We start from the raw sequence: 12,390 nt of genomic DNA on the forward strand, positions 1-12,390 counted from the left end.
GAGCACAAGCAAGACTGTGAGCCGGGGCTGACCCCAGGGCCCGGTCACAGCAGGTCTGGCCTCTCCAACACCCACCGCCGGGACTGGGGACATCCCCTACCTTATTCTCCCCACACCGGGTGCCGTCCACGGCTGCATCCAGCTTGGAGTGACAGGTGGTCCCCACAGAGCACCAGAGTGTGTGGCAGACATTCTGCAAGGAGGAGGCCATACCCTCACCCCTTCCCAGTGCCGCCACCCACCCTGCCCCCTCCCTGTCCCCAAGGGTCCCCTGGGCACCCCTCCACATGGCAGGGGCCTACAGACCCCCAGAGGTCCCTTCTTGTGTGCCTGCTCCCACCTTCCTCCCCGGACCATGTGGTGGTGTGGGGCGCCCAGGGCTGTGCTCCTCAGAGCCGTCCCCAGCTGTCCCCTCCTCTCCGGGCCCAGCCCCTCCTCTGGAAACACTCCCGTTAGAAGATCACTTCAGGTGATCTTCTCCAGGATAAATAGACCCTCCCCACTGGGGTCCCTTTTCCCTCTCATGAGCCAGCTCCAGAGAGGCTAAGGGACTTGCCCGAAGAGTCACAGTTGGTCCATGGTTGACCCAGAAATCAGAGCTGGGTCTGTGGCCGCCCATCCCTGGCCTCTCCCACAGGCCACTTGACGTCTCACAGTATCACTCGGGGGCGCAGCCCAGGCCAGGCGAGGTTACTCCCAGGCTGGCATCCACGGGCTGGTGAGAGCTGTCGCCTGAGCCCTCCTGCCGGGTCCCCATACCCCCACACCCACACCGGCCCCACTCACATCCATGTCCTCGCAGAAGGCAGAGTAGGCCCCGTACTGGAGGCGGCACTGGTGGCTCACATCATAGAGGACGCCAGGTGGCACCGAGGGGAAGTCGATGATGTCCTTGGCAGGAGGGTCGTCCAGGCACAGGCCCCACCCACGGCTAGAGATGGGACGGGAGGATGGAGGGGGCGCAGCCTGTGAGACCCATCAGAGAAGCCTCAGTGGGGCCGGGAGAGGAGGAGAGGTGGGAGGGGGCACAGAGCCCTACAGCTATAGGAAACTCCAGCCTCCCCGCTCGGTTCAGCTGATCCTCCAACCACAGCCAGCAGCACAGGCCCTCCCGGCCTCTCTCATCTCATCTCCTGGGCACTCCAGCTGGCTAAACAATCCCAACCCCAATCCCAGCCCTCTGCACACGCTGCCAGGGCCTTCCCTCAGAAGGCCTCCTGGACCGCCAAGCCCTCATGTGGCGCTGCCCTCTGACCCTGCAGCCTCCGTCCCTGAGCCCAGACCCTGGAGCCAGGCCCAACAAGGATCCAGAGAACAACACATCACAGTTGACACAACAGAGCCTCCGATGGCCCCACCCAGGCAGAGGGCGAGGTCTGGAAAGCAGCCACCCCCGGGAGAGAGCCCAGGGCAGCCGTGCCTGTCCATTTCCCCCACCCACCAACAGGGCTGGCCTCCGGCCTCCACTCCTGTCTTCCTCCAGCCAGCATTCCCTGGCAGTGGTGGCAGGGAAACTGGCAGACATGAGCAGGAGCCATCTGTGTCCACCACACACTCCTGCTGCTGCAGTCTGGTGAGGACAAGGCTGCCCAGACACAACACCACGAGGCAGGGAGCACAGAGGTGGGGGCCCTGGGGAGAGCAGCCCAGGCCCGGCTGGCACTCACTTCTGCCTCTGCCTCACTCTGTACAGCCCTTGACCATGCTATTGTTTCTGGGATCGGTGACCAGCCTGCTGCCCCTGCTGGAACTTAGGCGGGCACCACTATGGCTTAGCAGCAGGAGCGCCCTAACCCGCTGACCACCCCACCTATGGCTCACTGCTGTCCTGGGGGAAGGTTTGGGGCCTTCTGGGGGCAGCAGTGGCTGGGGAGAATTGAGCCACGCAGACATGCAGGGCTGAGGATGACCCAGGCAGCCACGACTTGGGCAGAAGCAATGGAGGGAGGCAGGACCCGTGGGACCTGGGGCCTCTAGCCAGGCAGGGGACATGGGGAGGCACAAACCCTCCAGTTCTATAGTCTGGGTGGCCTCAGGGCAGGTGGTGCCAGGCCAGAGGGCCAGGATGAGCATACAGTCCTGACTGGGACAGGCGGGGGGTTGCACAGGGAAGAAGGGCAAAGGTGATGGATGCTGGAGTCCAGCAGGGAGAGAAAGACACTCCGAGATGTGGAGAGGCTGGGAGAACATGAAAGGGTCTGGAAACAGGGCCAAGACCGCTGAAGGCAGGTGTGGAGAGAGGCTGGGAGGGTAGATCAGACCATGGAATCCCAAAACCCAGATTTCAGAGGAGCGGGCCTGGCAGCTGGGAGACCCAGGGTGGGGTGGGTGGTCTATGTGGTCTCCTAAGTCCCCTGGCCAGTGACAAGCCCCTGGCTCTGCCCAGAGCTGCAGAGAAGAAAGCCAAGGTGACCAGACTTCTACTGAGAACCCTGGAATCCTCCTGGAGTCACCCAGACTGCCCATGCTGGCTGGAAACAGACCGTCAAACACGGGCGTTGGCAGATGAGCAGCTGCTGGATGCAGTTCTAGTGCCCAAGATGACCACGTGCCAGGCTGGCCCCGGGTACTGGGGGCATACCCTCTCATTTGCTCCTCACAACATCCCGGGCAGACTCTACCATCATCTCTCCTCACACACTCAGGGCCCATACGTCACTTGCCCTGGGTCACACAAGAGGGACGTGATGGCCAGGATCTGAAGCCAGGCCCAGGCTGCCTGCACCAGGCTGTGTCTACTCACTAAGCTGCCCCCAGTGCAGGGCTCCTCCCATTCAGCCGCGAGCCTGGCCTCAAATACTTCACCCCAAATACAAGTTCAAAACCATGGCAGCCAAGGCCTGGCGGGGAGAAAGGAGTGTCCCAAGTGCTCCTGCAGCTTGGGGCTCCCTGAGCCTCCCTGGGCCTGCACCCGGGGCAGAGTGTCAGCAGCAGGTGGTGGGCTCAGCTGGCCCTGGGCTCCCTCCTTCCCGCTAGCATTCCGTGGCTCCAGGAGGTAGACTGGGGGCTCACCCATCCCAGCCAGGGGGTCCTCTGATCCTGTGGCTGAGGGGTCCCATGCGCCTCATCCCAGCACCAACAGTCCCTGGGCTACAGCCCAGCCCTTCTGTTTCCTGGCTGCCCCAGTGCTGACTCGTTGCTCGTGTGGCTCCTGTGGGCCTGCTGCTGGGCAGCTGAAGCCACAACAACCTCTCAGCCCACCCTGGGTGTGTGGGAGAAGTCGGGAGCATGAGGCGACCCTCACAGAATCCACTGCCAGAATCAGGCCCAGGTGCTGTCTTGGGAGTCAGAAACCCAAGTTCTACTCTTTGCCTGGCTGTAGTTGCTGTGTGGCCTTGGGCCTTCACGTCCTCATCTGCAAGAAGCTGATCCCAAGCTACAGGGGTATAAATAGCAGTGTCTTCTTGGGAAAAATCACACAGGCGGCCGGCAGCCAGCCCTTCCTTCCTCTGGCAGGCTCACTGCCAGCTCCTCTGCACTGCCGACACACCCGGATCCCCAAACCCGTCAGCCCTTCCCCTCCACGCCCCTCCTTAGGCTAATTATAGCGCGGCTGGGCAGTCCCACAAGAGGTCAGAGCAGACAGTAGGTGACTCTGGTCAGAAACCTCACTCTCACCTCGAGACTGCAAAGAGCTGCCCACCACTGACAGGAGACACCTGTGGGCCCGTTCCCCTGGCCACCCCTGGGATCTGGTCATGGAGTCACTGAATGGGGGGGTCCATGGGGTGAAGTGAAAGATCCCACATGTGACCCAGCCTGTCTCTCTCCCTGTAGAAATGCTGGCTTCAAGGAAAGCAGGGACCAGGGTCTCCCCTTCTCCCACCCAAGACCAAGTTGACACCAATGAAATGCTGTGACCTCTCCCCAGGGTCCCTTAAAGCACCTGTCAGCCTGGAAAGGATCTTAGAGTTCTTCAGGTCAACCCTCTTGGACAAGCTCCAGATGCTACCCTCCAGCACCCCCTCCCTGCCACCTCCTGATTCTGCCCCACCCTACACTCACGTGGCCCCGGCCTCTGTCCAGCCTGCCCTCCACTTAGCACCCTTCTTCCTCGGGGTGGAAGTCAGCCTTTAGAGGGCAGGCTCCTTCTCTGAGTCACTGTTCCTGACCCCAGGAGGGCTTGGTGCCCCTCTCCCCAGTCCTACAGCCCACGAGGACTGCGTGCCTTGGTGCCAATCATCCCCAACTGTCATCTGTGCATCTCCCCCTGGTGTGAGGACCTGCAGGACAGGCACCTGGAGGTCTGTCTCCTTTACCACGGTCCCCACACACAGGTCCTGATGGACACGGAGTCTGTGGACACAGCAAGAACGAGTCTGGATTCAGCCCTGTGGGTCTACCTGGCTGGATAAGCATCTACGCGCAGGAAGCCAAGGGGCTTCAGGACCAGCCAGGATGAGGGGTTGTCTGTGAGTGCCTCTGAGGTGCCCCCAAGTCCTGGGAACACTGCCTGACCATTTGGCACTTCGGTGAATCTCACTCATTCTGTCCCCTAACCGGCTTGGGTGGGGCCCATCCTCTCTCTCCTGTCCCACCCCCAGCAAGGAGACCAAAGCCTGCCGGCTGGGAGACAGGCTGCTGCCACCCTCCCCGCCTCCGCACACCCTCTTCCTTCCACCTCCTGGGCCTTGGAGGGCCCTGCTGCCTGACTCCCAGGATGCAAAGGTGAAAGTGTGAAAGGACCTTGGGAAGATGGGGTTCTTCTTCCTCCCAAACACCCCTTCACTGGTGAGGCATGGATTGCTCTGCTTCTGTCTGGCTCATCCCAGTGCCAAGGCTCTGGGAGGCCACGGCTGGCTCTGACTCTCACCCTGTCCTCCCCTCCTCACCCCAGGTCCTGAGCCAAGTCCCTCCAGCATGCCAGCAGCTGAATGAGGACAGAGACTTGTCTGTCTGTCTGTCTGTCTGTCCTAGAGCCAGGGTGTTGGGCGGCACCCTGGGTGGGGGCAGCTGGGAACAAGCCCTGGGGGTGCTGTGGCGGCAGCTACTATTCTGATTTTCTGAAGCCATTCTCTCATTCTCTGCCTCTCTCTGGGGATGGAGACACACCCTCCTCTCCACCTTCAGGCCACTTGCCTGGTTCAAGTCCCATCTATCACTTGGTAACTGTGGAAGGAATAGTAGTGAGCGTGTGTGAAATGCTTACTGCGTGGCAGGCGCGGTGCTCAGCACTGCACGTGTTTTCTCACTTATTCCTCATATCACATGCACAAGGCAGTCCCATCATGATGTCCATTTTTTGAGGCTTAAGGGATAATATAACTTGTCTGCCAACACAGGTAGAAGCCTGGGCCGCAGTCTAGGTTCTTTTATTTCCCCGCACAAGACAGAGTCTTACTCTGTCACCCAAGCTGAACTGCCGTGGCGTGATCTCAGCTCACTGCAATCTCCACCTCCCAGGTTCAAGCAATTCTCCTGCCTCAGCCTCCCGAGTAGCTGGGATTATAGGCGTGCACCACCACACCCAGCTGATTTTTGTATTTTTAGTAGAGATGGGGTTTTGCCATGTTGGCCAGGCTGGTCTCAAACTCCTGACCTCAAGGGATCCACCTGCCTCAGTCTCCCAAAGTGCTGGGATTACAGGTGTGAGCCACCGTGCCCAGCCAGTCTAGGTCCTTAACCACCAAACAAAACTCTTCTCTGCCTCCAATCCCAATCCCCACCCCAGTAATCCCTCCTCCACTGGAGGCCAGCATCCTTGCTCTTACATCCCTAATGGACCTGGTCACATCCCTGCTTAAACCCCACAGTGAGTGGACTTCTAGAAAAACATGGCACATTGAGCAGACAGATTTATCGATGCTCCCTTCCAAAACTCCACTCTGATGACAGTAGAGGAAATGACCACAGCATAAATCCATAAGAGGTGCTGATGGGTAATGAGGGATGTTAACAAGATTCTGGAAGCTGGGAAGCAGATGGCCGGGCAGTAGCTGACTTGGTAGAGTGATGAAAACTGAGAGCCAAATGCCTGCAGGGAGGAACCACTCAGAAGCAGAAGCCCAGAAAGGCTGAGGAATTGAGTTGCCAGGGACCCCTCAGGGACTTAGGGCCAGGAGGGCTGAAGACAGTAGGGCTGAAAGTCTGTAAGAACTGATCAGACCCTAGATCCCCTCCTAAACCCTGAGTAGCCAAGTGACTGTCACCTGCCACCCAGCAGAGGGCCGGGGATCACTCCCTGGCAAGGGTGAACCAAGAGGCTCTGGCCCAGCAACACTGGGCATAGATGAAGGCCCAAGGCAGAAGGACCTACAGAGAAAAGAGAACAAGCAAAAGTCTACACATCGAAGGGTAAGAAACACGCCAAGCCCCTTCCTCACTTGGATGCCGGAATGCTGCAGCCAGACATACACTCTCCCAGGAAAAGTCTAGAGGATTCTTCTCTGGGGAAACTGAATCACTCAGAAAAATGACCTCAGATACTGACATTAGAGGATCTCCCCAAAACAGCCCTATCCGAACCAGTCCTTCAGCAGTGACTTGGAAAAGTCCTGCCCAAGTCCACAAACTGAACAATTAGTATCTCTGCATCTCCTTGCTATATATTAAAAACAGACAATGCATTTTAAGAAAACTTTTTTTGAGAGAGTCTCTCTCTGTTGCCAAGGCTGGAGTACAGTGGTGCAATCTCAGTTCACTGCAGCCTCCGTCTCCCGGGTTCAAGCGATTCTCCTGCCTCAGCCTCCTGAGTAGCTGCGATTACAGGCACCAGCCACCGTGCCCGGCTAATTTTTTATATTTTTTTTAGTAGAGACAGGGTTTCACCATGTTGGCCAGGCTGGTCTCAAACTCCTGACCTCAAGAGATCTGCCTGCCTCAGCCTCCCAAAGTGCTGGAATTACAGGCGTGAGCCACTGTGCCTGGCCAAGAAAACTGTTAACATGAAACAAATATTTTTAAAAAAATAACCCAAAGGAAAGAAAAACATTTCAGGGAACAGAAGAAAAAAGTCAAATCCATGTAAGTAATAACCTCACAGAGATAAGAGAACCTACTGTACCCATGAAACAAGAATAGGATCAAAAGGTGCACAGGTTGAGCACGTCTAATCCCAAAATCCAAATGCTCCAAAATCCAAAACTTTTGAACACTAACATGATGCTCAGAGGAAATGCTCTTTGGAGCACTTCAGATTTTGGACTTTCAGACTAGGGATTCTGAACTGCTAAATATAAGGCAAATACTCCAAAATTTAAAAAAAAAAAATCCAAAATCTAAAACACTTCTGGTCCCAAGTATTTCAGATATGAGACACACAATGTGTATTTAGTGAATGAGAAAGTTTAAGAAATTAAAAGTACAATGAAAAATATGAAAAATTTGATAGAAAGATTATAAAGTAAAGATAAATCAGATGCCTCCTAGAAAACAAGAAAGAGACGGCCAGGCACGCTGGCTCACGCCTGTAATCCCAGAACTTTAGGAGGCTGAGGGAGGAGTCCAGGAGTTCAAGCCCAGCCTGAGCAACATGGCAAAACCCCATCTCTAGAAAAAAGTAAAAATTAAAAAATTAGCTGGGTGTGGTGGCACAGCTACTTGGAATGCTGAGGCAGGAGGATCATTTGTGCCTGGGAGCTCGAGGCTGCAGTGAGCCATGATTGTGGCACTGCACTGCAGCCTGGGCAACAAAGCAAGACCGAAAGAGAGAGAGAGAGAGAGAGAGAGAGAGAGAGAGAGAGAGAGGAGGGATGATAGAAAGGAAAAGAAAATAGAAAGAGATGAAAAAATGTAAAATGTTTAAAAATAGGAAAGCAAGAGAATAGCTGCAGGGTTCCAGAAAGAGAAAATGTAAGAAAGTTATCAAATGAATAATACAACAACAGTTCAAGAACTGAAGGTCACAAGTTTCTAGATTAAAACACTCCAATGAGTGCTCCCTCAAATTAAAATAGACAAAGGCATATATTGTAAAATTTAAAATCACCAAAAAGAGAAAGAGAAAGAGAGAGAGTCCTAAAAGCTTCCAGATTTTTTAAAAGGTCACATTCAAATCAGAATGGGATGGGACCTCTTCAGAGCAATGTTGGAAACTAGAAGACAACAGAAAAATGCCTCCAACATTCTGAAGAAGAGTCACTTCCAACCCAAAAGTTGATATCAAATCAAAATATCAATCAGATGTGAGGGAAGAATAAAGACACTTTGAGACGGGCAAACCGTTTACCTCCATGCACTCTTTCTCAGAAAGCTGCTTGAGGATGTGCTCCACCAAAACAAATTTTAAAAAAGGTACCTCCCCATAAAAAAAGTAGCATGGGATCTAAGAAACATGATGACCCTCCATTAATATTTTGGGGCAGGCCTAGAAAGTATCCAGTCTAAATTGGAGGACAGAGGGAAGTTGGGAGGAGGGTCCAAGAAAGAAAGGAACTTCTGGATTATCTGGTAGGGATTACCTTTGGGAAAACTGGAATAAGAGACATCTTACAAAACCATTAAAGGAGCTGGAAGGCCTGGAAAAGCAACAAAAACCAAGCAATTAAAAAACTTGTTCTTAAAAAGAAATGCCATCTAGATGGGGCGTGGTGGCTCATGCCTGTAATCCCAGCACTTTGGGAATCCAAGGTGGTGAATCACTTGAGGTCAGGAGTTCGAGACCAACCTGGCCAACACGGAAACCCCGTCTCTACTAAAAATACAAACATTAGCTGGGTGGGGGTGGCAGGTGCCTGTAATCCCAGCTACTCGGGAGGCTGAGGCATGAGAATTGCTTGAACCTGGGAGGCAGAGACTGCAGTGAGCCGAGATTGCACCACTGTACTCCAGCCAGGGCAACAGAGTGAGGCTCTCTCGGAAAGAAAGAAAGAGAGAAAGAGAGAAAGAGAGAAAGAGAGAAAGAGAGAAAGAAGGAAAGAAGGAAAGAAGGAAAGAAAGAAAGAAGGAAAGAAAGAAAGAAAAAGAAAAGAAAGAAAGAAAGAAAGAAGAGAGAGAGAGAGAAAGAGAAAGAAAGAAAGAAAGAAAGAAAGAAAGAAAGAAAGAAAGAAAGAAAGAAAGAAAGAAAGAAAGAAAGAAAGAAAGAAAGAAAGAAATGCCGTCTTATTACAACACTTAGTTCAGCCATCAAGATTTATGGCTGTAATAATGAAAATGCGGAATATGGACTTAATCCAAATATGTTAACACTAAATTGGGATGAAAGGTGAGGGGACAAATGTATGTACAGAAAGTGATGCAAGGGTGCTAAATCCCAACCTTCCAGATAATATCTAAACTGGAAAATCAACAAATGAGAGTCTAGCAATGCTTTTTGGAAATAGAAAAGTAAATACAAGAAAAAGCTAAAAGTGTTAAGTTTCAAGGTGGTTGCCTTGAAAAGCAATGGAGGGTGGGGAGAAGTGGGGCAGGTGTACGATGCTCTGCTGTTGCAATCTTGCTTTTTTTTTTTTTTTTTTGGAGGCAGAGTTTTTTCGCTCTTGTTCTCCAGGCTGGAGTGCAGTGGTGCAATCTTGGCTCACCGCAGCCTCCGCCTCCCGGGTTCAAGTAATTCTCCTACCTCAGGCTCCTGAACAGATGGGATTACAGGCATCTGCCCCCATGCCCAGCTAATTTTTTGTATTTTCAGTAGAGAAGGGGTTTCACCATGTTGGCCAGGCTGGTCTCAAACTCCTGACCTCAAGTGATCCACCTGCCTGGACTCCCAAAGTGCTGGGATTACAGGCGTGAGCCACCACGCCCGGCCAGTAAGCAAGGTCTTATGGGACAAAGGAGCCTATGTCTGAGCAGAGGAGAGAAAGGTAATGTCTGTGTCCAGCATTCCTTGCTGCCCTACTTGCATCTAACATTTACTTTGGTCCATGAGCTCAGAATCGATAATGTGTAGGAGTTCAGTGAGACTCAAAACTATCAGATGATAAACATGTTATGTCAACAACTGAGTAAGGGATGGGGGGCAGTGACAGGCCCAGAGGCTGCATTTTCCATTTGAACCAGACTTACTTCAAATGCAGAAAGAAGACAATGACCAAGGAGCCCCACCGTCCTTTCTTACTCATGTTAACACCCCTGTATTAGCCAATCGCTATGCAGAAAATGAAGACATGGGAGGAAAGAGAACCCCATAGTTCCTTCTCCTTTCAGTCTTTCCTTCCTCATTGGTAACAAAAGGTAGAGAGCCTGGGTAAATTGTGCCCATATCAAGGAGTGAGATGAAACCAGTTGCGATAGTTTTATTCTATCTCATCATCTGGTAAATATCAGCTACAAAAGATGAACTGTGTAATTTTGGTGACTCTGCATACATGTTAATACAACTGACCTTTGAACAACATGGATTTGAACTGCACAGGTCCACTTATATGTGGATTTTTTCCCACCTCTGCCACCCCTGAGATCATCCCCCGCCTTTCTCCTTCCTCTTCAGGCTACTCAACATGAAGAGGATGAGGGAGACCCTTATGATGATCCACTTCCACTTAATGAGCAGTGAACATATTTTCTCTTCCTTATGATTCCAATAACATTTGCTTTTCTCTAGCTTACTTTATTGTAAGAACACAGTATATATTATATATAACATACAAAATATGTATTAGCTGTTTATGTTATCAGTAAGGCTTCCAGTCAACAGTAGGCTATTAGTAGTTTTGGGCAAGTCGAAAGCTATACATGGATTTCCAACTGCACAGCGGTCAGCACCCCGACCCCCAAGTTGTTCAAGGGTCAGCTATACTCTTATATTTGCATTTAAAACTGGCACTGAACAAAATAAAGATGAATGGTACAATTTATGCCAATAATTTAAATTTAAAACTTTTTCTTACTTAGAACAACATTAAATCGCAAATTAAAAAAAAACAAAAAACACCAGAATAGGCTAGGCATGGTGGCTCATGCCTGCAATTCCAGCACTCTAGGAGGCCAAGGTGGGTGGATCATCTGAGGTCAGGAGTTCAAGACCAGTCTGGCCAACATGGCAAAACCTTATCTCTACTAAAAATACAAAAATTAGTCAGCCATTGTGGTGCACACTTGTAGTCCCAGCTACCCAGGAGGCTGAGGCAGGAGAATCTCTTGAACTTGGGAGGCAGAGGTTGCAGTGAGCCAAGATCACACCATCGCACTCCAGCCTGGGAGACAGAGCGAAACTCCGTCTCAAAAAATAAACAAACAACAACAACAAAAACACCAGAATAAATGAAGAGAACATGAAAAAAAGGAGAAAGCTTCACATTTCAGTTCCCTTAGTGGCCCCTTCTTCCTGCCTCTCACTGGACCTTGTGGCCGACCCTCGCTTCCTCCAGCCTCATTTTCTACGCAGCCTTGGCTCCCATAGCCTCGCTCAGGGTTCTGCCATTCCCTGAAAAGCTCTCCCGCTGCTTCACGGCTGCAGGCCTTTCTCAGGCTTCCTCTACCAGGAACGCCATTCTTCTCCCTTCTGCACATGTGTGAATTCTCGCTCCTCCTCCAAGTTCAAGCTCAGGTGTCCCTTCGAGGAGGACATTTGGGACGCCAGCACCACATCTTTGCCAGGTGCCCCTCTGCTTCCCTCTACCCCGGCTCTGCAGTATGACTGTCTGCATCTCCCCCATTAGACCTTGACCTCACAGATCAAGACCTTGTCCCTCTGCTTCCCTCTACCCCTCCAATGTGACTGTCTGCAGCTCTCCCAGTAGACCTTGACCTCATGGATTAAGGCGCAGGGGCCCGGTGCTGGAGGACTTACTCAAGGAACCTGGTGATGTACTGGCGGCTGCAGCGGGACCAGGTGAGAGGAGCGGCGTCGTACAGGAGCTGTGGAGACATGATGAAAGGCCGTTTCCCAACGGGTTCACAGTCATTGCCGCTTCCGTCATGCTGAATGCCAAAACTGTGTGAGAGCACAGGCCCCAGGGGCGGGTGAGCTGGCGGGAGGCTGCCAGCCTGCCCTCCCCTGGAGACCCACAAGGGGCACAGCCCTAATTCCAGGGCTGGTTCTGCCACCCAATGGCCACACCCAATGGCTGCAGAAAGTCACATTCCCCTCTCTGAGCCTCAGTTTCCTTAATGTAAAATGAGGGTATGACAGCTAGGACCCCAAGGGCTCCTGCTCCAGCCTGAAATGAGGGCCAGGGACCCAGAGCAGCCCTGCCCCTGCCTGGGGGCTGGCCAGCAATGGCAAACCAGGTGGCACAGATGGAGGCCCGTGATGGCCCCTGCAAGCTCACTGGCCTCAAGAACAGTCTGACAGAGGTTCCCACTCACAGGTCCTTGTCCCAAGGCTGTGCACTTGAGTTAGGGGATCTGAGCTGCTGTGTCACAGAAAGGTCTCCAGAGACCATCCTTGGGAAGGACACGAGAAAAATTATTTCCTGAGCATCTACCATGTGCCAGGGGCCATGCTAAGCACTTTCAGAAACACAGTCTCACTCAGTTCTCATTATTACCCCCAGGGAGGCTCAGAGAGTCTAA

General features: G+C 52.5%; 1 protein-coding gene across 2 annotated transcripts in view; it reads right to left on the reverse strand.

Annotated features, from left to right (window-relative positions):
- Positions 1-12,390, reverse strand: part of ADAMTS7 (ADAM metallopeptidase with thrombospondin type 1 motif 7) — a 54,137-nt gene that overhangs the window by 17,194 nt on the left and 24,553 nt on the right. For both annotated transcript variants that reach the window (XM_028851217.2, XM_028851216.2), the window contains exons 8-10: positions 11,666-11,809; positions 787-931; positions 101-193 (exon numbers count right to left, since the gene is read on the reverse strand). In XM_028851217.2, the coding sequence (XP_028707050.1) occupies positions 101-193; positions 787-931; positions 11,666-11,809 (382 nt within the window). The remainder of the gene's footprint in view (positions 1-100; positions 194-786; positions 932-11,665; positions 11,810-12,390) is intronic.

The sequence above is a fragment of the Macaca mulatta genome, chromosome 7, assembly GCF_049350105.2.
Source record: "Macaca mulatta isolate MMU2019108-1 chromosome 7, T2T-MMU8v2.0, whole genome shotgun sequence".
Classification (NCBI taxonomy): Eukaryota; Metazoa; Chordata; class Mammalia; order Primates; family Cercopithecidae; genus Macaca; species Macaca mulatta.